This window comes from Delphinapterus leucas, chromosome 13, assembly GCF_059928025.1.
Source record: "Delphinapterus leucas isolate spDelLeu-1000000601 "Yukka" chromosome 13, BTC_Dleu_Yukka2, whole genome shotgun sequence".
Lineage (NCBI taxonomy): Eukaryota > Metazoa > Chordata > Mammalia > Artiodactyla > Monodontidae > Delphinapterus > Delphinapterus leucas.
The window spans coordinates 64,404,804-64,429,381 of record NC_143141.1 but is presented as its reverse complement, the minus strand read 5'-3'; the positions used below and the strand labels follow the sequence as shown (position 1 = coordinate 64,429,381).

The 24,578-nt window shown below is 44.6% G+C and overlaps 1 protein-coding gene and 1 long non-coding RNA gene across 5 annotated transcripts in view; one reads left to right on the top strand and one right to left on the bottom strand.

The window, feature by feature from the left end:
- Positions 1–16,524, top strand: part of LOC149747776 (uncharacterized) — a 234,720-nt gene extending 218,196 nt beyond the window's left edge. For all 3 annotated transcript variants that reach the window (XR_016395469.1, XR_016395468.1, XR_016395467.1), the window contains one exon: positions 1,222–16,524. This is a non-coding gene — a long non-coding RNA (uncharacterized LOC149747776). The remainder of the gene's footprint in view (positions 1–1,221) is intronic.
- CDC42EP3 (CDC42 effector protein 3) overlaps positions 15,514–24,578 on the bottom strand; it is a 23,540-nt gene continuing 14,475 nt past the window's right edge. For both annotated transcript variants that reach the window (XM_089923268.1, XM_022574063.3), the window contains exon 2: positions 15,514–17,511. In XM_089923268.1, coding sequence (XP_089779394.1) covers positions 16,478–17,275 — 798 coding nt within the window. In that variant the 5' untranslated portion in view covers positions 17,276–17,511 and the 3' untranslated portion in view covers positions 15,514–16,477. The remainder of the gene's footprint in view (positions 17,512–24,578) is intronic.

The following is a 24,578-nucleotide window of genomic DNA, read 5'->3' as shown; positions in this document are numbered from 1 at the left end:
TAATAGTGGTGAGAGTGGGCAAGCTTGTCTTGCTCCTGATCTTAGTGGAAATGGTTTCAGTTTTTCACCATTGAGGACGATGTTGGCTGTGGGTTTGTCATATATAGTCTTCATTATGTTGAGGTAACCCTCTATGACTACTTTCTGGAGGGTTTTTATCATAAATGAGTGTTGAATTTTGTCAAAAGCTTTTTCTTCATCTATTGAGATGATCATATGGTTTTTCTCCTTCTATTTTTTAATATAGTTTATCACATTGATTGATTTGTGTATACTGAAGAATCCTTTCATTCCTGGGATAAACCCCACTTGGTCATGGTGTGTGATCCTTTTGATGTGCTATTGAATTCTGTTTGCTAGTATTTTGTTGAGGATTTTTGCATCTATGTTCATCAGTGATACTGGCCTGTAGTTTTCTTTTTTTGTGGCATCTTTGTCTGGTTTTGGTATCAGGGGGATGGTGGCCTTGTAGAATGAGTTTGGGAGTGTTCCTCCCTCTGCTATATTTTGGAAGAGTTTGAGAAGGATAGGTGTTAGCTCTTCTGTACATATTTGATAGAATTCGCCTGTGAAGCCATCTGGTCCTGGGCTTTTGTTTGTTGGAAGATTTTTAATCACAGTTTCAATTTTAGTGCTTGTGATTGGTCTGTTCATATTTTCTATTTCTTCCTGATTCAGTCTTGGAAGGTTGCGCATTTCTAAGAATTTGTCCATTTCTTCCAGGTTGTCCATTTTATTGGCATAGAGTTGCTTGTAGTAATCTCTCATGATCTTTTTTATTTCTGCAGTGTCAGTTGTTACTTCTCCTTTTTCATTTCTAATTCTATTGATTTGAGTCTTCTCCCTTTTTTTCTTGATGAGTCTGGCTAATGGTTTATCTATTTTGTTTATCTTCTCAAAGTACCAGCTTTTAGTTTTATTGATCTTTGCTATTGTTTCCCTCATTTCTTTTTCATTTATTTCTGATCTGATCTTTATGACTTCTTTTCTTCTTCTAACTTTGGGTTTTTTTTGTTCTTTCTCTAATTGCTTTAGGTGTAAGGTTAGGTTGTTTGAGATTTTTCTTGTTTCTTGAGGTGGGATTGTATTGCTATATACGTCCCTCTTAGAACTGCTTTTGCTGCATCCCATAGGTTTGGGTCATCGTGTCTTCATTGTCATTTGTTTCTAGGTATTTTTTGATTTCCTCCTTGATTTCTTTCTTTTTTTTTTTTTTTGCAGTACGTGGGCCTCTCACTGCTGTGGCCTCTCCCGTTGCGGAGTACAGGCTCCGGACGCGCAGACTCAGTAGTCATGGCTCACGGGCCCAGCTGCTCCACGGCACATGGGATCTTTCTGGACCAGTTCACAAACCCGTGTCCCCTGCATCGGCAGGCAGACTCTCAACCACTGTGCCACCAGGGAAGCCCTCCTCCTTGATTTCTTCAGTGATCTCTTGGTTATTTAGTAGTGTATTGTTTAGCCTCCATGAGTTTGTATTTTTTACAGGTTTTTCCCTGTAATTGATATCTAGTCTCATAGCGTTGTGGTTGGAAAAGATTCTTGATACAACTTCAATTTTCTTAAATTTACCAAGGCTTGATTTGTGACACAAGATATGATCTATCCTGGAGAATATTCCATGAGCCCTTGAGAAGAAAGTGTGTTCTGTTGTGTTTGGATACAATGTCCTATAAATATCAGTTAAGTCCATCTTGTTTAATGTATCATTTCTGTGGTAGTTATTTCCACTATTTTATCTTCCAGGTCACTTATCTGTTCTTCTGCCTTAGTTATTCTGCTATTGATTCCATCTAGAGAATTTTTATTTTCATTTATTGTGTTGTTCATCATTGCTTTTTGCTCTTTAATTCTTCTAGCTCCTCTTTAAGCGTTTCTCCATTCTATTTCCAAGATTTTGAATCATCTTTATTATCATTTCTCTGAATTCTTCTTCAGGTAGACTGCCTATTTCCTCTTCATTTGTTTGGTCTGGTGGGTTTTCACCTTGCTTTGTCATCTGCCATGTATTTCTCTGTCTTCTCATTTTGGTTGACTTACTGTGTCTGGGGTCTCTGTTTCACAGGCTGCAAGTTCATAGTTTCCGTTCTTTTTGGTCTCTGCCCCCAGTGGCTAAGGTTGTTTCAGTGGGTTGTGTAGGCTTCTTGGTGAAGGGGACTTGTGCGTGTGTTCTGGTGGTTGGGGCTGGATCTTGTCTCTCTGGTGGGCAGGACCATGTCTGGTGGTGTGTTTTTGGGTGTCTGTGAACTTTTTATGATTTTAGGCAGCCTCTCTGCTAATGGGTGGGTTTGTGTTCCTCTCTTGCTAGTTGTTTGGCATAGGGTCTCCAGCACTGTAGCTTGCTGGTGGTTGAGTGGAGCTGTGTCTTAGTGTTGAGATGGAGATCTCTGGGAGAGCTTTCACTGTTTTATATTACGTGGGGCCGGGAGCTCTCTGGTGGACCAATGTCCTGAACTCTGGTTTCCCACCTCAGAGGCTCAGGCCTGACACCCGGCCAGAGCACCAAGATCCTGTCAGCCACACGGCTCTGAAGAAAAGGGAGAGGAAGAAAGAGAGAGAGAGAGAGAGAGAGAGAGGAATGAAGGAAGGAAGGATAAAATAAAGTTATTAAAATAGAAAAATATTATTAAAAATAAAAAAATTAAAAAGTAATAAAAAAAAAGAAAGAAAGAAGAGAGCAACCAAACCAAGAAACAAATTCTCCAGTGATAACAAATGCTAAAAACTGTACTAAAAGAACCCCCCAAAACAAAAACGGACAGTCAGAACCCTAGGACAAATGGCAAAAGCAAAGCTATAAAGGCAGACTCACACAAAGAAGCATACACGTACACACTCACAAAAAGAGGAAAAGGGAAAAGATATATATATATATATATATAAATTAAAAAAGGAAGAGAGCAACCAAATCAATAAACAAATCTACCAATGGTAATAAGATTTAAATACTAAACTAAGGTAAACATAAAACCAGAAACAAATTAGATGCAGAAAGCAGACCCCAAGTGTACAGTTGCAACCAAAGTCCACTGCCTCAATTTTGGGATGATTCGTTGTCTATTCAGGCCTTCCACCGTTGCAGGGTACATCAAGTTGATTGTGGCAATCTAATCCGCTGCTCCTGAGGCTGCACAGAGTTATTTCCCTTTCTCTTTGTTCGCACAGCTCCTGGGCTTCAGCTTTGGATTTGGCCCCGCCTCTGCCTGTAGGTCACCTGAGGGCATCTGTTCCTCACCCAGACAAGGCGGGGTGAAAGGAGTGGCTGATTAGGGGGCTCTGGCTCACTCAGGCCAGGGGGAGGGATGGGTATGGAATGCGGGGCAAGCCTGTGGCGGCAGAGTCCAGCGTGACGTTGCAACAGCCTGAGGTGCGCCGTGTGTTCTCCTGGGGAGTTGTCCCTAGATCACAGGACCTTGGCAGTGGCAGGCTGCACAGGCTCCCGGGAGGGAAGGTGTGGATAGTGACCTGTGCTTGCACACAGGTTTCTTGGTGGCGGCAGCAGCAGCCTTAGTGTTTCATGCACGTGTCTGGGGTCCATGTTGATAGCCGTGGCTCACGCCTGTCTCTGGAGCTCATTTAGGTGGTGCTCTGAATCCCCTCTCCTCATGCACCCTGAAACAATGGCCTTTTGCTTCTTAGGCAGGTCCAGAGTTTTTCCCGGACTCCCTCCCGGCTAGCTGTGGCTCACTAGCCCCCGTCAGGCTGTGTTCGCGCAGCCAACCCCAGTCCTCTCTCTGGTATCTGACCTCTGAAGCCAGGAGCCTCAGCTCCCAGCCCCCTCCCGCCCTGGCAGGTGAACAGACAAGCCTCTCGAGCTGGTGAGTGCTGGTCGGCACCGATCCTCTGTGCGGGAATCTCTCCGCTTTGCACTCTACGCCCCTATTGCTGTGTTCTCCTCCGTGGCTCCAAAGCTTCCCTGCCACCACCCCTGTCTCCGCCAGTGAAGGGGCTTCCTAGTGTGTGGAAACTTTTCCTCCTTCACAGCTCCCTCCCAGTGGTGCAGGTCCCATCCCTATTCTTTTGTCTCTGTTTGTTCTTTTTTCTTTTGCCCTACCCAGGTACGTGGGGATTTTCTTGCCTTTTGGGAGGGCTGAGGTCTTCTGCCAGCGTTCAGTAGGTGTTGTGTAGGAGCTGTTCCACATGTAGATGTAGTTTTGATGTATTTGTGGGGAGGAAGGGGATCTCCACATCTTACTCCTCTGCCATCTTGAAGGCACCCCTCTCCTATCTCTTTTAAGGGTTGTGCTTTCCTGTATGTTTTCTGCTTATTTAGGTTGCTCTTTCTTGTCTCCTTTTCAAAAATCAACTTATGCTTCGTAGTACTGTGTACCCCTCAACTTCTTTTCAAGCAGATAAATATTGCCACCCTTTTTCTTTGTCTCTTTGATCATCTGCCTTAGTCTGTCATTCTTTCTTTCTGTGTCACTCACACACACACACACACACACACACACACACACACTCTCTCTCTTTCTCTCTTTTTCTCCACATATATACCACACGACAAATACGCACATACAACTGATGAACATATTGTTTTAATGTATAGGCAGTATGTTTACATAGAATTTGTCCCTTGCTTTAGGAACTTTGAAACTCACGAAACAAAGAGCCCCATATTTGGTACAGGAAAGAGAGTCCAGGATTACTTACCCTCATTCTCAGATCTGGCATCCGGACAATCAGGTTATCCTATGCTGAGAATGCCAAGATGCCCAGGACGGCACAGGTGGGAATTCTTTTAGATGCCCTGTTGTGTACTCCTGTCTGTGGTTAGAACTTAGCTCTTTCAATCATTACTTGCCTGTGGATCAAGTGTCCTGTGACTTGTGACAGCTGTGGTGTTGGATGAGATAATGAGGCATTATGTGTAATAATTCAATGGCTGTGTGTCTACATTTTCAATATAGAAAGCTACTAAACTAAAGTCACCTTTTCTATCATTTAAAAATATTGGGATAGCCTAAGATTCAGATTTTGCTTTCTACCAGGAGACAATACAGTCAATTTTTACATGTTCTTCTTGGTTATTATGGATAATTTATGTCTTTATTCCTGACACTGTTTGGCTGTTCTAGAAATAGCCAGTGCCACCAATTAGGACACAAAATCAGTTACTGCTGACTTCCTGTCCTTTCTGTGTTCCTGTCCTGCATGTGTTCATGCAGCAGCAGGGTAGGGCATTTGAAATGCATTTGCTTGAGCACATTTAGATAATGTATGGTAAAGGTGACAGGATTCTTTTTGTGTGTGTGCCAATTTATACATTAGCGTCTCTTAAGTGTCAGCTTAAAAATTTCATAAAGCAGTAACACTGATTCAGAATGTTTGTTTAGGGGCTTCGCAGTGGTTGAGAGTCCGCCTGCTGATGCAGGGAACACGGGTTCGTGCCCTGGTCCGGGAAGATCCCACATGCCGCAGAGCGGGTAGGCCCGTGAGCCATGGCCGCTGAGCCTGTGCGTCCGGAGCCTGTGCTCTGCAACGGGAGAGGCCACAACAGTGAGAGGCCTGCGTACCACAAAAAAAAAAGAAAAAGTTTGTTTAGGCTTGTTCAGGACTCTGAGTGCTTACAGCCCCAAATCACATTCTTGTCCTTCTTTAAACCGACAACATTTAAAAGTTTGCTGTAATGGCTCTATCTTATTGTAGTAAACAATAATAAATTTCTTTAGGGCTATATTCTTCTATAAGGCAAATAATGAAAATGTGTAAATATGTAAAAGAATCCAGATCCATGGAAACATTTGCAAGTATACATATTTTTAAAATATTTCAATCGTATTAGTTTCTACATCCTTTGAACATGTTGGAGACATGCATTGTACCTTGTTTTCTTTTCCTCCAAAATGCTTTTTCAGAATTTATGGCATTTTTCTCATCCAGCTGAGGCTCCTGAGAAGTCTTAATTTCTTGTGGAATTTATATCTTACAGACTAATAAAAAGAATTCTTCTGGTGAGCTTTAATTTTACTGTCTACTTTTAATGCATTTATTCATTCTTTCATCTAATAGGATTGAGGCCTTTTAAAAAATCCACCACCAACAAAATGAAACAAAATACATTGGCAGTGGTCATACTGAAGACAGGGAAATCGTTAGGAATCTGTTTCTGTAATAGAAGCGAGGAATGACGAGGATCTGAAAGTTAGCGACAGTAGGAATGGAGAAAAGAGGTTGGATATGAGGAATATTAAGGGAGTAGAAGCAAAGGGTTGTGGGGTCGGGGAGCAGAGTCAATTCCCAGGTTTTCATCTCAGGCAGCTGGCTGTGGTGTCATTCACTAGGAGAGGAGAAGGAGGATGGAAGCGTATTTATTGGTGATGGTGAGCTCTGTTTGGAATATGGCGAATTGGAGGTTCCTGCAGGACAAACAAGTAGAGAGGTGCAGTCCTTGGTTACACATTCAGGTATGACGCCCAGGAGTTGAGTTTGGGCAGGAAACACAGATCTGGGAGTCATCAGTAAGTAGCTGGTAGTTAAAGCTGTGCAACCAAACTGAGGGACAAAGAGAAGGACAGGAATGACCCCGGGTGCTCAGTAGTGATGGGGCACATAGAAGAAGAGAAACCAGGAAGGATCCAGAGTGGGATGGTCAGAGGGGGAGGAGGGTGTGAGAGAACAAGCAGTGTCCAGTGGAGTCAAAGCCTGCAGAAAAGGAAGGGAGGTGGCATAGGAGATGTCTGTGACTTTAGGAACAGAGTTTATTGGTGACTGTTGAGGGCAGCTTCAGTGGCGTGGTGGTGGTGGAAGCCAGCGGCTCAGTGAATGTGAGGTGGGGGTCTGGGGACCCGGCTTCCAACTAACCTCTGAAGGTCATGAGATGGGTCAACAGGTTTGAGATGGGCTGTTTAGTTTCCAGTGGGAGAGACTTGAGTACATTCTCTGCCCCATGTTCTCCAGGAGTCTATGATGCTGATAGACCGTTTTGGCCACGGTTGCTCAGAAGCAGTCTCAGTTCTGCTCCTCTTGTCGGATGGAAGGCTTTGCTGTTTAGGTCTCTTTCCCAACTCACCAGATGGCTCCCGGCCCTCCCAGCCTCCCTGTCTTGGATGTGCTTCCTGTCCATTGTCATAGGCAAGGGGCTCACTGTGCCCCTGCTGCTGCTGCCCCTGCCACCTGGCAGTCAGGCCTCACCTGTGCCACATTCAGTATCCCCTCTAGAACCATATTTTCTCCTCACCCACTTGTGCCCATGTGGGTCTCAGGACTCTGAGTCCCAGGAAGAGCCCAGCATGGTCCCATAAGTAGCCAGGTGGCCAGTATGACGACAGGTACTCTGGGGTGGGACTTCCCACAACCCAACTGCTGGGTGTCAGGTGCATTACAAGGGCGCTGATGCATTGACTATGTAGCAGCTGGGGCAGGTGTGGGGAGGCGCTGCCTCAGCCTAGCAGCCCTCTCATTTCCCCAGGGTGTCCTTCAAACCTCTCCATTTCCTTTGTGAGCTGGGCTGTGGGAAGCACTGCCCTGCAGGGCTCCACCTTCAGCACACTGGCTGTCTTTTTGCCAGTCGGCTTCCTGAAGGGTATTTACAACACCTGTCACGTCACTCTTGGGTCTCAGTGATGCCTCTGGCTTCTTTGATTTGCCCTCGCATACTGGGAAGGCCTATTTAACCTCGCCTGGCTTTTGTGTGGGAAGGAACCCTTCTGAGGAAACAGCTACTGAAGAATATCTTCCTAGCCATAACTCAGAGCCCCTCTGCTGTCTTCTCTGCTTCCCTTTTGTTGTTATCTGGATGACAGGGATAATCTGGCCCCTGCCCACATCAAATGCTATCTGGGGCTGGGAACAAGCCTCAAAACATGTTTTAAATCCTTTCTTTCCCTTCATCTCCCCCAAGTCTGCCCACTGTGCACACACTTGACTTGTTTTACACCAGCAGCAATCAATTGTGAGTGACAGTGACCCTCCTGAAGGTAGCTCACTCTGCCCCCACGGGCCAAGACATCACACCTGTGTCTGATTAGACTTCGCATTACCCCGTGTAAACATGCGGTGCGTGAAAGCAGCCTTCTCTTGTGCACTTGCAGGGGAAGCTTTCCAGAACTCTTAATGTGGAGCTCGACTTTGCTCCTGCTGATCTCCTGCCTGGGATGTTTCCCCCTTCCTTACCACCACTGACTCAGTATAAATCTTGTCTTACAGGGGAGACAGACATCCAGGGAGGGGAGGTCATCCTGGCTTTATTTCCTTGAAGAACCTAACTTTTAAAGGGAGTCGTCTTTGTTAACTGCTTGAGCTGCCATTACAAAGTACCACACACTGTATGGCTTAAACCACAGAGATTTATTTTCTCACAGTTCTGAGGGTGCTAGTGAGGCTGGTTTTTCCTGAGGCCTCTCTCCTTGGCTTGCAGATGCCACCTTCTTGCTGTGTCCCCACATGGCCTTTTCTGTGCGTGGAGTGACACAGGTATGGGGAGGGAGGGAGAGAGTTTTCTTTCCCCTCTTCTTATAAGTCCACAAATCCTACTGGATTAAGGTCTACTTTACGACCTCCTTTAACCTTAATTACCTCTTTAAATGTTGCCATCTCCAAATACAGTCACATTGGGAATTAGGGCTTCAGCATACGAATCTTAGGGGAACACAATTCAGTTCATAACATTCTATCTTTAACACACTCTGTTTTTCTGCATTCTCTCTAGTACCTGGGTATTGCATTGATTTCCTGCTTTAACAAATTACTACAAACTTGGTGGCTTAAAACAACAGTAATTTATTCTCTCACAGATCAAGAGGCCAGAAGTCCAGAATCAGTATCACTGGGTTGAAATCAAGCCGTCAGCGGGACCTCACACCCTCTGAAAGCTCTCAACTCTAAGGCAGAATCTATTCCTTGTCTCTTCCAGCTTTTGGTGCCTAATAGCATTCCTTGACTTGTGCCCGCATCACACCAGTCTCTGCCCCTGTAGTCGCTTTGTTTCCTCCTCTTCTGTGTATCAGATTTTCCTTTACCTTTCTCTTATGAGGACAACTGAGATTGCATTTAGGGACAACCTGGATAATCAAGGATAACACCCCATCTCAAGATCATTAATTTACTCATATCTGTAAAGATCCTTATTCCAAATAAGGTAACATTTTCAGGTTCCAGGGACTAGGACCTGATATCTTTGGGGGCCATTATTCAGCCTACCACAGGTATATTGTTCATATACTATCATTTCATATTTTGGTAGTGGAGTCAACCTGTGTAGGGAAGTCTTGTTGGAAGGGCAGGAGACTTAGGGATGTCTTTCTTGGGCATGTCCAAGCAGTCTCACACCCCCAAACCATCCTCCAGGCAGGTGGTTCTGTCCTTTCCCATGGCCTTCTCCTAGGACCTGAAGGGTGGTCTGGAGGCTGGGAAGCTGAGGAGTCTCCCTGGAGAGAAAATGCTTGGATGATTAGGGGTGGGAAGAAAGAAGAGCATCTTCTATGCATTCCTACTTCCTGGCTGGTTAGAGGGGTGGCACCTCACTCCTGGAAGCCATTTCATTTGCAATACTTTTACTTCTAGTTAGAGCAGTCTCCAGGCTGGGGTCTTGGGTAGTAAGACCCTGCTTCCCCTCCTCTTACACAACAGGGTCTGCCCCTCTTCTGTGTTCTCCTGTCATGACATATTTTTTTCCTCTGGATTACTTAAAGCATCTGATCAATTTTCAATGTGCTTATGAAGTCCAGAGAGGCAACTGTTTTGAAAATTAGCAATTTTAATCAACAGTGAAAGCACAACTTTGCTTTTTTTTTTAAAAAAAAAAAAGGAGGGTTACTGCAGAGTGAATTTTCAAAAACAGTGCTTTATTTGGTCACAGGACCCATGGTCCACTACGAGGATGGGAGAACTTTATTGGATGCTAATCTAACATCTAAGATTGTATTCATCTGCTTTTCTTTCTTGCCATTTATGGTGAAAAATCTGAAGCCAGAGCAGCACAAATGTTTTGTTTCTAGTCCCATCCCAATTTCATTTTCTTGCAATGAGAGGAGGGATTAGAAGATAATTAGCAATGTTCTTCCCTGATATGTCCGAACGTTACCGCTTACTCTGAAAAATTCAATATGTAATGTGAATGTTGTTTCAGGCTTTTCAAAGTTTCATGTGTTTCTGGGGGCATTGCTAATGGTTTACCTTAGAATGCAGGAAAACTGTTATAAAGGAGACTTCAGAATAAAAGCATAATACTCTCTAGGAAACCACGTCACTAAAATGCCATCGCTAAGGGGTGGCAAGGGAGAGGCAGAGGGAAGCTTAGACAGTGATTTAGAAATATCAGCATTTGGCGTTAAGGCATTAATGCCTCTATGCCTGGTGGCCTGTAGGGCGAATGGAACCATGTCAATCACTGAGAGCTTTATATTAATGTTCTCTTGCACTATCTAATTTACATTGATTCAAAATTAGATTTAATTACAATGTTTGCATTTACTCCTCCGGCACCAGGGACATCAGCCAACTATAACCTATATCATCACCTCCGGTGAAGGCCGCATTGGTGACAGGTAAATCTTTTAGAAAAACCTGTTTCCTCACCCCCTCTTTTTTGGGGTCCTGGGCAAAATAATGCATTACATGACCTCACTCTTCATGCTTTTCCTGGTCTTGCTTAACTCTCCTTGTCTCCCTTGCCCCAGTCCAGTTGCTAGAGGCTTGTGCTCCTAGAATAGACATCTGATAAGTGAGTTCACATCCTGTTGTTGATGGCTTTAGGATGCCGATAGCCCTGGGAGTGTTTTAAGGGGACTCCATGCCTAGCATAATGCTTTATCCAAAGGAACCAATCTCCAATGGTAGATATTCTGGCTCTGGGGCAGCTACATAGAGGAGAAATTTTTTTTGAGCAGTTTTGTCTTTCCAGGGTCACTCAGGTTCTGCCCATTTCGCTTACAAACAAGGCTGCTCATGGGTATGGGGACAACATCCTTTGGAGATTTTAATACACATTTCTGGTGACTCCTATTAAAGATGGAATTTTCCATGGAAGCAGTACCTCAAGGGTCTCTTTGTTCAAGACCCAAATGTAATGGAAGGATCTTTCCACTTCTCACTGTGGGCATTTGTGGTGTAAATGCTGGGGACTTCCCGCTGTGCTGAGATGACCATTTTTCTGATGTATCTCGTAGGGTTAAGGGCTTGTGCTAGGAGAGAATTTGGTCTTTCCTGAGGGGTACATGGCCCAGAAGTCACCCCTGGGAAGATGCACGTTCTGAGACAGGAAACCAGGGTTTGGAAGTCCGGACTTCTGTCTCTCTGGGCTTCAGTTTCGCGAGTTTGGACTTCAAGGAGCTGGAGGGCACTTCAGGGGCTGTTTGCTTCTACTCCATTTAGTTGGTTTTTCTACTCAGCCCAACTCTTCAGTGACATTTGGACTTTCCTTGCTGTTTTCCAAGGCACTTTCTCCCCTAATCTTGGGGCTGCTCAGTCAGAAATTACAACCCAGCCTGCAAAAAGATGAGTTGAGAGGGAGAGTGAGGAAACTCCCCAGAGGAACTGCTGGTGGGATAGCTGCCCAAGTGTGTTCAGTCCAGGGGCCGGAATATGAACTTGTTTCACCTGGTGGTGCTGTCAGGAGAAACTTTGCCCCCTCACTTTTTTTTTTTTTTTTGTCTATGGCATGGGGGATCCTAGTTCCCTGACCAGGGATCAAACCTGTGCCCCCTGCAGTGAAAGCGTGGAGTCTTAACCACTGGACTGCCAGGGAAGTCCTACCCCTCTCACTTCTTTCATCATAAATGACTTTCCCTGACATCCAACAGCCTCAGTGTCTGCCTTCAGGTTACAGTGCAGGCACTGACTGGAGTGAGCTTTCACAAGTTGGTGGCTTATTGGATACAAATTTCTAACCCTGGGAACCACCTGTTCAGCAGTCTTAGATTCCAGTCTTTTCTTAGTCCATGGGGAGAGACTTCTCAGGCATGGACCCAATCCTTTCAAGCACGGAACTGAGCATTTTCTGTTTCAGTCCCTGTTTCTGAACCACTTTGAGTAGAAACCCTGCTAGGATGTAGTGTATTCTTTTGTTTGCTCAAAACCTTCTTCATCTTGAGTGTGCCCCTCCCCCTAAAAAAGAAAAAAATCTCACCAGTCCCTCGAGGCCCCATTTGGGTCCTGCTCTTCCATGGAGCCATCCCAGGTCCTTCCTCCCCAGAACTCAAAGTTCTGTTTTCCCAGTGATTTGGCAACAAATCACACACATGCCTGATGACTTACTCCAATAATCATTTAATGGTGAGCATGATACCCACTTCACGTATTCAGCCTCATTAATTTTGATGTCTGGTAGACATCTCTGTCTTCACGATGAGTCTCTGAAAATATTAACTCTATTCTGCCTAGTGGCTTTGATTTGGGCAGGTTTCTAAAATCTATCACCTGTGGCAATCTGCTTCCCATGAAGGAAATTTGGCTGACCTTCAAAGGATGAAGATTATTGACCTCCCTTAGAAGCCAATGGAAGTGAATTCACTGTCAGAGTTTTTAAAGTAAAAATGGAAGATAATTAAATGCAGCACAGTAGTTGTAAAACAGATCTCATTGTGTTGTATATCACTTCATAAAATAAGCATATTTCCCATTCTTCAACATGACTTTCTTTGCACCATTTACCACAGAATAATGACTCCCTGACAACTCAAGTAAGAAATTTTTAGGCCTACTTTTTAATAAGCACTTGCTCTAAGGTGAAAATTAAGCATTCTCAGACAGAAGCCTGGCTGGATGAAATGGTGTGCCATCAGAATAAAGCATGTGACGTTCCAGGTATCGTCAGGTGAAACAAACATGTCTTAAAAATCTACAAGGGAGACCATCTTCTTTAGAAAATAAATGTATTGCTTAGCCAGAACCAACACATTGAATATGTGTGAGTATAGTTTTGAGTATTTGTGACGTTCTTGAGTCCCATACAGTCAAACCAGAAGGCTACCCGTCTGGGTCAATGGTAGCTTATCACTTGGCACCTGTAAACTTCTTTTATTTTGCTGGATCTGACCCAAAAGTATGGGTGGAGACACAGGGCAGCACCCAATAACCCTATTTATATGGCTTACTGACTTGTGTAAGAAAAAAGAGTTCATTCATTCATATTGTCTGGTGGACTCATTCTAAAGTCTGAGAATTCTCTTTATTAGACCTGCTAAATTTGGGAGTAGGTTGGGAACATAATTTCCAAAGGAGAAACTCTTATTGGAGAGAAACCATCATGTTGACTTGTTCTATTGTGTTGACATATTTCACAGTAAAATTGAGTCTCATCAGGCTCCACATTAAGAGGATCAGAACCATCGCCTAATGTATAACTTTCTTTCCTCTGTTTTACAATATTTATCAAGTTAATTCATGGACTCATGAACTTCCTCCATGCCGTGACTTCAAGTGTTTTTGTGGGGACACTTGAGAAAAAATGCTAACTTTCAGTGACATAAAAAAGGAATAGACCATGACTCTGGAAACCTGAGTTCTCTTATGTTCAGCCAGTTTAGTCATTTGTTTGTGACTCTGAGTCACTGAAATGTGATAACTAATGACATTACACTTATGAAGAGCTGAGTACCTTGATATTTTGATCTTTTTCAGTAGGTGATTTTAGGTAGAAATTATCTATCTTATCCTTTGTTAGGCCTCACTGCAAAGGGAAAAGACTACCCATAAGAACCTTGACTGCTACACCAAGGGTCTCTACTTATATAAATTGCATGGTCTCTTTTCTGGTTGTTGGGTCACAGGTGGCTCGCATTCTGAATTTGCAAGTAAAGTGCATCTCGGTAAATTAGGTTAAAAGTGGCAGAACGGTCACAGGCTGAGAACATCAATTCAGCTCTCAGCAGGTGCAAGCCGGAAGAGCCTTTTTGCAGGAGAAAGCTTCCACCAGCTCTGCACCTGCTCCCTAGAGAAGGAACCAAGTATTAGAAGGGCTGCCACAGGAGAAATGACTCAACAATATTGTTCATAAGCCGGATGTGGCTGTGTCCTTTCTAACAGGGGCATGTTTGTTGCCATCTCAATGATATCTAACCTAATGGGAGGGACTGTTTGTGAAAGGGCTCAGAGGAAGTCTAATGGGTAATACCTAAAAGGATGCATTATTGCTTAGATTCTATCAAACAAACCTGATACTGGCAGAGCTGTTCTCCCTGCTCACAGAGGGAGCAGAGGAAATGCACAGATGTTCCTCATCATTTCACCTAACAGTTTAATCTTTTTCCTTGAGGTCATGCTGCAGATGAAGAGTAAAATGATAATATGATCAACAAAAGTTAAGATGGGGAATGTGTTGAAAGAGTCTGATTTAAAATGATGAGATACATCAGACTCTTCTTCATTCTCAAGATTTAGAAGAGGCTATTTGGAACTGTGAACTGTAAGTGGGTGTCTCGCAGAAAAAGAACACTGGAAAATTGTGGGACAGAAATACAACCGGGGAATTAAGGCAGGATCTCAGTGCTCTAAGGGAGCTTGTTGCCTCTTTCTACTTCAAGTCATCCTAACTGTGTTTCACCCGCAGCTCAGATTATTTCAGCTAACCAGATGATGGAATTGCAGCATCTCCAGACATGGTGAGAATATCACTGAAATGTTTGGAGGAGGCAGTCATTTCAGGGATACATTCTTTTTTTTTAATATAAATTAATACATTTATTTTTTTGGCTGTGTTGGGTCTTCATTGCTGCGCACGGGCTTTCTCTAGTTGCGGCGAGCGGGGGCTACTCTTCGTTGTGGTGCATGGGCTTCTCATTGCGGTGGCTTCTCTTGTTGCAGAGCACGGGCTCTAGGCACATGGGCTTCAGTAGTTGTGGCAGGCGGGCTCAGTAGTTGTGGCTCACGGGCTCTAGAGCGCAGGCTCAGTAGTTGTAGCGCACAGGCTTAGTTGCTCCGCAGCATGTGAAATGTTCCTGGACCAGGACTCAAACCCGTGTCCCCTGCATTGGCAGGTGGATTCTTAACCACTGCGCCGCCAGGGAAGTCCCAGGGATATATTTCAAGGAGAAATGAAAGTTTTTGCGTGCAAGTGTTTGTCTTTGAGGGGGCAGGGGTGTTGACAACAGGACCAGAATCGGTGTGTACATTTCCTGTTCCTGTTTCCTTAACCAACATCCTCAGGGCATCTCTGTCTTCTTGGGGGCAAGGTGCTCTGCTGCCCTCTTTTTTGGCCTCCTTAATCTTGTCTATATGGCACCTGCTGCATGGAAGCATCTGTCCTGTAGGGACGGGGCTGGGGTTGCACGAGTTTGCCGTGTTAAAGTAAGGGAGGAGATTCACAGAAATGAGTTTTTGAGAAGTTGGCATCAGTGCTGACTTAAAAAAAAAAATTCTCATCTCACATGTTCATTTTTCCTAAAATTGAGGGGCCTTATTTTTAGAATCTCAAACCTTTGGGCAATAATCAGAATTACTGAGTGGGTGGAAATCACCTCTTAACCTTATTTTAAAGGCTCATGTACACTTTACAGAAGCAATTTTTCTAGCCCTGGACTTGAAGAAAATATAATTACTGTCTTATGTTTTTGTTTATTACTATAACCAAGCAAGTTGATTTTAACATTTACTCTTTATTGTGTTGTATGAAGTACCTATGTAATGCAAGTATGTACTGTACTAAAATACCCATATTTCCAAATAACATTATGTGGTGTAGCCCACAGTCTCTGCAGAAGCATTGTGAGTAACCTGTGCCTTTACACTTTACAATCCATTGTTGGCTGATGTGAAAAGTATGATAACAGATGAAGAAAAAAAAATAAAGCTAAGTATGAATACATTTTTCCAAACATACACATACACAGCTTAGAATGGAATCCCAATGGAAAGTCAAATGACCATATTTGATGTAGTACCTATAAAATGTAGACTCCGCAATAAAGAGCCAAAGGCACATAAAAATATATTTTAACTTTAAAAATAACTTAGTTACAGTAATACTGTGCTTGTGTCTTACCAACATGTAGCTGACAGTCAAAATTTCGCAATATAGATATAATATATAGAGATATATAAGAGCTACAAGCAAATCCCCGAAACCCATAAAGTTGTTCAAATGTGAAAACACAGAAAAGTTTTAACACTGAAGAATTTGCTATGGTGAGCCCAAACGATATAATATAGAAAAGAGTCTAGAAAAAAGGCGTGGGTGTTAAATAAATTTTGACTTCCTCTTGCTCAGAAAATGCCAGAGTACTGTAAAGGTCCTTAATGTGACTGGCACAGCCCTTCATAAGTAGTGCCAGTCCTGGCCAAGCCAGATTTCTTACGTGTCTGAAAACAAAAAATGTGAGCTGTACATCAGCAATGCCCGCCGAAAATGGGTTCTGACTCACTTCCTCTCTTTGCCAGGACAGGTTTTTTTTTTTCACTGTTTTTGCAAACAGGGCATACCAGGTAAAAAAATATTTTGTAGGAAAGTTATTTTAGAAAACCCATCACATGATAGCAAGTATAGCCGGCGAAGCTCTTCTCTTTGTGGTTAGTTTTGTTTTGTTCTGTTTTTTGATACCTTTTACCCCAAATGAAAAGAGCCGGCGGTGTCTTGTTTCTTATTTTTATCCATGACATTCAGCACCTCATCTAGAAATGAGGGCCCAAGATCGAGCTGCAGGGAGAGGAGGGAACCCGTGAGATCAGAGAGGGACTCCTCTGATTTAGTCTTTTCCTTGACGAGCTCGCACGGGGCGGAATGGTCAAACATGTCCTCGGCCGCCCAGTCGGGATACTGTTCGGAGAGGCTGGAGGAGTGGCTGCCCCTGCCCTGGCTGGACTGGGATGCGGACCCGCTGGACCCCCACGAGACGTCCCCCTGGTGGACCGTCCCGTTCTCCAACAGGCTGCTTTCCTCCGGAGCCTTCTCCTCCATGACCGGCTCACAGCTAAGCCGGGGCAGCTTTCCCGGCCCTAAGGACTCCTGTTTGGAACTGAATGTCACCGGTGACAACAAGGGCAACATGAGTGCCTGGGACCCTCCGATGGTTGGGAGGGAGATGGCGTTTTTGAGCACCGGAGAGGGCGTTTCTGTGAACATGGAGTCGGAGGTGCTGTTGGCCCGTAAGAACTCGTTATGCCCGGGGAACTGGCCCATGCGCGCTTTCTCCTGGTTTCCAGGTAGAAGCTCATAGTTGCCTTGAAGAAAGGAAATGTCTCCAAAGACATCGTGCTGGCCCTCTTTGCCAATGTGAATGGTGTGGCGGAAGTCTCCAAGGGGAGGGCTGATCATATCCGGAGACAAGATGTCCCTCAGTTTAAATTTCTTTCCTTTCTTGTTATTGGCAGCTTTCAGGTAAATTGGGGTCTTGGCTGGCATTTTGGAGTTTGGGGATGTCGATTTTGCAAAAGGGGAAAAGGGCGACTTTCTTCACAGATGTTATATGTTTTCCAATATCCTTTTTGATAGCAACTGTCACATCATTTTTCTCAAGTAGCTCAGAAGTGGCTCTGAAACGAGATGGAGGTCTAAGAGGCCTTCCTGGACTTACAGCCAAGCAGGGCTTTCTGGAGAGCCGGTTACATCCGCCAGTCCCTTCCACAGCATGGAGAAACCTGGAAGAGAAACCAAAGCAGGTTATAATTAGCTGACCCTTCAGGGATCACTTGGGCTTGACTTTTTCACTTTTTCAAGAGCCTGTAAATAATGGCAGGACCAGTTCCCATCTGAAGCCAAACTTTATTTTGTTTCTCTCCATTAAGCAGGATAAAAACTTTGATCTTAACAAGGGTCCACTAATCTTAGTCTTACTTCAGGGGAAAAAAGAAAAAAGGGAGAGAAAGATTAAAAAACCCAAACGTATGACATCAGCACTTTTTAAACATGGTCATGGACACAATTTTCTGGATACGTCTGAGATTTTAGTCCTTTTCCTCTGTTATAAGAACTGCTCTCAGCACATGAGCAGAGTGATTTCAGCTCCTTAGACTCAACTGAATTTGTTTTAAAATATATTTTCTCTCTTGCAATGGCGTTCACACTAGCAAGACGAAGAATATTTTGTTCTTGATTGACTTCTTTATATAAATAAAAATGCAATACAATGAAGTCCTATAAGGAAAGGAACTGGAAATATCATTTACTAAGTGACAGTGAAGCTAGTATCCAGCAAAATCTCAGTGAAAATGCATTCTTACAGTTGAGAAAACTGAGATTCGGAAGTCAAAAAAAAGGAACACCCTTTCTCAGTAACATAAAGCCATTATGGAAGTTGGAGCTGGAATCAAGTTGTGGCAGAGAGAACGGGGCTGTCAAAAATTTCAGGATTTTAACCTAAATGGGAAAAGAATTTGAAAAAGAATAGATACATATATATGTATAACTAAATCACTTTGCTGTACACCTGAAACTAACACAACATTGTTTATCAACTATACTCCAATATAAAATAAAAATAAAAAGATTGTGAAAAGCAAAAAATAAAATTCAGGATTTGGCGACATTCTGAAATGGAAGGAAAAGAACAAAACTGCTTCTTTTTCAAAGAGAAAAGTGTGATCATACATAATAGGTTGGGTCTTCACTTGAGAATACTTTAGAAACATTTGCTGATAAGCTTGTATCCTTTCCCTGTGGTAGGCAGGGTTCCAAGTAAGTGGCTGCCTGGTGTTAATGCCTTTGTGGGTAGAACCTGCGAGTTGCTTCTAAACAAGGTGATGAGATGTCACAGCCCTGATTAGGTTACATTATAAAAGATTCCGTTTTAGCAGACTGGAGGGAGGCTCCCTTTACTGGTTTTGAAAAAGTAAGGCACTGAGAGAGGGCATATGGAAATGAATTCTGCCAGCAACCTGGGGGAACCTGGAAGTGGATCTTTTCCCAGTTGAGCCTCCGATGAGACCATAACTCCGACCCCTAGTTTACAGCCTGATGAGACTATGCATCTAAGCCCTGCCTGGACCTCTGACCTGCAGACACTGTGAGACAGAACACAGGTAGGGCTGTAAGCCACTATGTTTGTAATTTGTTACCCACGTAGAAAGCTAACACACTCTCCCTGCACATGCTATATGACACAATTAGAAGTGATGGGCTACAAGAAGGTTTGGGGCTCTCGTTTTACAGATGAGAACCTCTTCATCTCTTGAAAATAATCCTCCAACTCTTCAGTCACATCAGCTGACATGGAGAAGCTAAACCCTTCGCCACTGTGGGAATTCCTAAAATGGCTCTGCTGTGACCTCTCCCATTGGGCTCTCCTCCCCCTGGCCGCAGAGCAAATAAATAAGTAAATACTCTGAGGGCTGGGTTAGATGGTGGCTTGAGAGCCACATTTGCTTTGTAGCAGCTGGAGGCCGTCTACATCTGCCCCATATTTCTTTCCTTTCAGCAACAGTTTTAAATTCATTTGCCTGTGGCAGATGGTGAGGACTCTGCTCCAGCCAGGTAACAAGTAGCTCTGTTTGGGAAGTGGCAGGCACCCAGCCCTGAGGAGGCAGAGAAGGATGAGCTGGAGAGACCACCCCTACCCTGGCTCTGGGAATGGGGAGGAGGCCAAGGTGGCATGAGGGTTTGCACCCAGTGCAGGCTACCCTGGAAGTTGTCAGATAAGACCACACACTCCCCAGAGGTGCCTGGTGGGTCGGCCTTCCCACTTCAGATTAGGAAGGCACAGAGATACCATGTTACTAAAAGAGACGCTTGATACCAAGTGAGTAGATGGGGAACCCTAGCATGGGAAGACATGCTTGTGAGTCTGACATTCTCATAGTTTTAACTCTAATTTGGGTCTTGTAATAGTAACAGAAGTGGAAGCCCTGGGTCTTCGTGCTAAAACATCAATGTCCTTCCCCTCTAAGTGCACAACAGCCCAGGGCCCCTGCCACCCAGGGTGCCTGGTGTCGCCTCCCTGCCCCTCTAGGCACAGTATGATGACCACCTGCAGAAGCAGCTAGGGCGCTGGGCCTGCAGAAGGTGGGGGGCAGCCCCGAAGAACAGCTGCCCACTGGAGCTGTGTCCTCAGTGCACAAGGCCAGGAGGGCAGCTGCCATGGAAAGATACAGTGTGTCCACTGCAACTCCAAGGCATGTGAGGGCTGCATGTGGTCAGCTGGTGGAGCCAGGGTTATGCAAGGCCAGAACCAAGGCATGGCATTCATTTCAGATTCTTTAGAAAAACCAAAATAGCACGAAGATGCAGCTAGAGTGCTTCTCTGCTCCTCTGACTGGATCACTCACATTCACCCTTTACCTGTACAGCAACTGGGGATATTGGGGAGCAAAAGCAAGGAGAAAAGGTAGAGGGTATGCCTGCTACACTTGGAAGGCCCAGTCCTCAGTCCCTGCCTGGCCACAGCCATGGCCATGGGCCCTGCAGGCCCCTCGGCAGAGGCTTGCTCGACCTGGTAGAAGCTGGGTTTTATGTCAGTGGAGTGGATGCAAAGGTGGGAGACAAGCAACAAAAAAACAAAGAAAAAAGTAAGAAAAGGGTTGGTGAGCAGAGGCTAGATAAGCTGCAGGCAGTAGATTCTCAGGAGTGGGAAAAGAAAGGAGAAATCTTAAAAGGCATTTTTCTTTCTTTCTACAAATATTTACATAGTATTTACTGCATGACAGGGATGGAGGCTTCTAGGACTTTGGAAACAGTAATTTGTATTGAATTTCTATTGTGTGCCAGGGCTAAGAGCCCTCCAATTCATTGGAAGTTTAAGGAAAAAAAAACACAAAACGGGAATTTGGTGCAAAAATGTCAGTTTTACAACTTTAGACAAGTTGATGTTTGTGATATGGTGCTGGGGAAATATCTGAGAGCTCTGACCCATCCATCTATCTTATCTGTTATCTTTCCTCCTCCAGCTCAGGGGCAACCATGCTTGATCCTGGGAGAGACAATCCAATACCCTGACTGCTTCCTCCCCTCCTTTCTGCTTTCTGAATGTTCTGGGCTCCTTGGCTTATCAGTCAGTGGACAGCCATGCCCCAGGCTGACTGCTCAACAACTTCTATGCTGTTGCTAAAGCAGGAAACTGCAGGGTGGTTTGTTCACTGGGAACAAAGTGCCTGGTCCTGGAGAGGGTATGTGTGCATCTCCTGGGAACCACCAACGTGTCATATGACAAGAAATGTTTATTGAGAACGCCTCTATGTGCTAGGCACTGTTCCAACCTTCGGTGTGTTCTAGCTCACTCACAAGAACCCATGTTAACACCCCCATTTTACTGACGAAGCATCAAGGCACAGGCTTTGCCAAGGCCGCACGGCTACTAGGCACTAAGCCAAGTGGCTGGGCATGGGCTCCAGACATTGGGGTCTTGCCATTTAAGGAGCACACTCCCTGGGAAGTCAGTCAGCTCCCAAATGATGAAGGGGGTTCTTTCCAAAGCCTCTTTAAGATACAAATATGTGATAACACGATGGGCTGATAAGGGTGGGGAAGCATGCACAGGTCTAACCTCAGTGGAATGCAGTATCTATGAAAACTACAAATCACATTCCTTAGGCCCCGGAATTCCACTTAACAGAGATTTATCCAATTTACGTATACGGGAAATAAGGAAATAATACATATACAGTGTTGTCAGTCCAGCATAGTTTATAACAGCCAAGAGTTGGAAACAACTGAGAATTCCCTGGTAGTCCAGTGGTTAGGACATGGAGCTTTCACTGCTGGGGGCCCGGGTTCAATCCCTGGTCAGGGAACTAAGATTCCACAAGCTACGTGGTGCGGCCAAAAAAAAAAAAAAAAAAAAAAAAAAAAAGGAAACAACCTAACTGTCCACCTTTAGAGGACTGTTTATACAAATTAAGGTGCATCTGTACAAATGAATATTACACAGGCCTAGAAAAGGATGAAGCAGCTCTTTATATGCTGATATAGAAAGAACTTCAAAGACATATATCTTCAAAGGAAAAAAAGAAGTGCAAAAGTGTGTAGATAACATCTATACTGGCTTGTATGTAGATAAGCTTTCTCTGGAAGCATACACAGGAAATAATGGTGAGGTGCCCATGGGGAGAGGAAGTAGATGGAAGGGGCTAAGGGTGGAAGAGAAACTTTTCACTGTACATCCTTTCATGATTTTGGATTTCTGAACTACGTGCATGAATTAGCTATTTAAAAAAAATAAGTACGAGGGTTGTTTCAGGCTCAGATTGCACTTTCCTGCAGAGACAATTTTATACGTAGGTCCTAAAAAGTCTACCGAACCCATGAGTCACTGATCATAATGCAAAAAATATTATGGGAAAGTGGGTTCAAAAGCCAAAATCTTAAGGCAGAAGGCCTCACGAGAGGGCTGAGCCTCATCTCACCTGAGCTTGTCAAAGGGACAGATCATTCCTTTCTGTGGTGATCAGGCCTTCACCAGAGGCTCCACTAGCCCGTAATTGTAGGATGGAAAAGGTCTCTGAAGAGGTTTTTCGTCAGAAGGAAATGAGAAGAGGGAAGAGACCCAGGATGCTGGGGAAAGTGTGGGTGGCAGGGTACCCATGTGGAGGGAAGCACAGGCAGGTGGAGGTACTGGGGCTCAGGGGTATAGCTCCTTCTCTGAGAGATGGTGGTGATGCAGATGAGCAGCATTTTATGATGGAATGGTCCTAAAGGCCACAACACGAAACCCCGTCCCTCCTCACCATTTTCTGAAACGGAGACTTGGGCTCCTAGAGGCTGCTGGTGGCTGACCCACGTGGTAGCAGACAGAGCAAGGGATAAATCAGAGGGAGAGCCTGAGTCAGGTGGACACCCAGGAGGAGGAAGCAGGAGAAGAAGACAGGAAGAGCTAAACCAAAAGGGCTTACAGGCCTGACTAGAACTGGAGAGCCAACCCTCCTGGGTGTTCCATGATCCAAATGAAGAGCATTTCCAGCCTTTGCGTATCGGTCAGGACTCTACCACCATCAACGGCTCTCCACACTTGGGACTCTCCTGCTCTCCAGCTTTCCTACATTGCCATGATTCCTCCACTCCCACCGTCTTGGAAAGAGAGGAAGGAAGAAAGGGAGGAAGGGATGAAGGACTGGAGGGAGAAAGGAAAGAAAGAAAAAGAGAAAAAGAAACCATCCTATGTGTAGACCTTTCTCAAAACCCTGCCCTTGACCCTGAAATCTGAACTCTCCAAGATTGCTGATCCCGTTCTCCAGAAGTTCTTAGATCACTGTTTGCTCCTCTTCCCTGGCTTAGATGACATTTGAGGTAATATTCATCTTGGCAATTATAGATTCCTCTGAAAACAAAGGTTCCAGCTCCTGGGCACTGGAGAGGAGAGATTGGCCAACAAAAGGGTTCAACTCCCCAGTCAGTCGCCTGTCACCGTCTATCAAGGTTAGAGAGGATGTCCGGCAGATGTGTGGGCGAGAAGTCCAGCTGCAAAGGCACAGACCCCCACTCACAGGAACTTGTGAGAAGCTCAAGGGTTCCAAGACACAAAAGGACTCAGGAGGAAGTTGAAGGCATGGTTTTGATAAGAAAGGCAGTGTCAGGTGGTCATTCCTGTACCAGGCCAGACAATTCCAGTTTCTTACATGTGACTGATTTAAGCATAAGTGACAGTGTTAACAAGAGAAATCAACACAGAAATAATAATTCAATGAAGAAAACAACTGAAGTGGTCACCCTTCCCTTCATTTCCTTATCATCCTTTTGGTAAAGAGAATGATGCTGAAAAGACCAAAACAGGGCAGCAGCCAGGAGGTGGGGGAGAAAAGCAAAGGGCTATGAAAAAGTCACACACTCAAAAATCAGTCCCTGGATGACCAGAGTTGACAGTACTGGCAACTCACAGGGCTCTGAAAAGAACAAAGGGGTTGAGATTTTTAAAAATTCCATTTATTTTAAGAAAGGAATGTTTGGTTTGTCTACTAATTGTTTTTAGATTAATTCTTAGGGGACAGAGAGGATAAAAAAGTTCTTGCATCCTGCACAATAGGTTGCAATGTTAATCTAAAACACGCATGCATAAAAACAGGGCAGGTGTGGGGGAGGCATGTGTGCGTGTGGCTGTCCTGGGGGACCTGTGGGCCTTTTCCTTTCTTCAGCTTGCAGGAAGTGAGTCTGCACTGGACTTCCCCTTTCTTGCTTAGTTGTCACGTCCTTCCAAGACCCCCTAACTTCGTATCACTTTTCGCTTTGTCTCAGTGTTGAATCAGCATGCCCTTCTTCCTAGCACCCAGATGCAGCACCGCTGCACCATCTGGGCCCCAAGCAAAAATACTTGGTTATTCCTCCTTTGTGCCTGAGGCAACAGTCCCAGGGAAGGATGGTGGCATGGCCAAGAACCCGCCACCCCTTACACCCACAACCATCTCTGGGGTATTGCTCTTCGTTGCCAACATAGGGGAGACAATTCCACTGCGATGAGCCCTGGAAAAGTGTATTTCACCCTGGGCTTCACACTTTAAAGGGATAAAGGTGACCTGGAACATGTTCCTACAGGTTCCCAGGAGTCCAACAGGGAGACAAAGGGACTCCGTCAGGACACGTGAGAAGGTGAGGCGGAGCAGCTTAAAGAAAACTCAAATACTGAGGGAAAATGAATCTTCAGGGATCTGAAGGATTCACTGAACTGCAGTGGAAAAGGGATTAACTTGTTCAGTATGAGAGGCCCTAGGGCTACAAAAGCAGAAGCTACAGGGAAACAGCTTTTGGATCCTCTAAGGGAGAACCCAGGGTTCTGGCAAGATGGAAT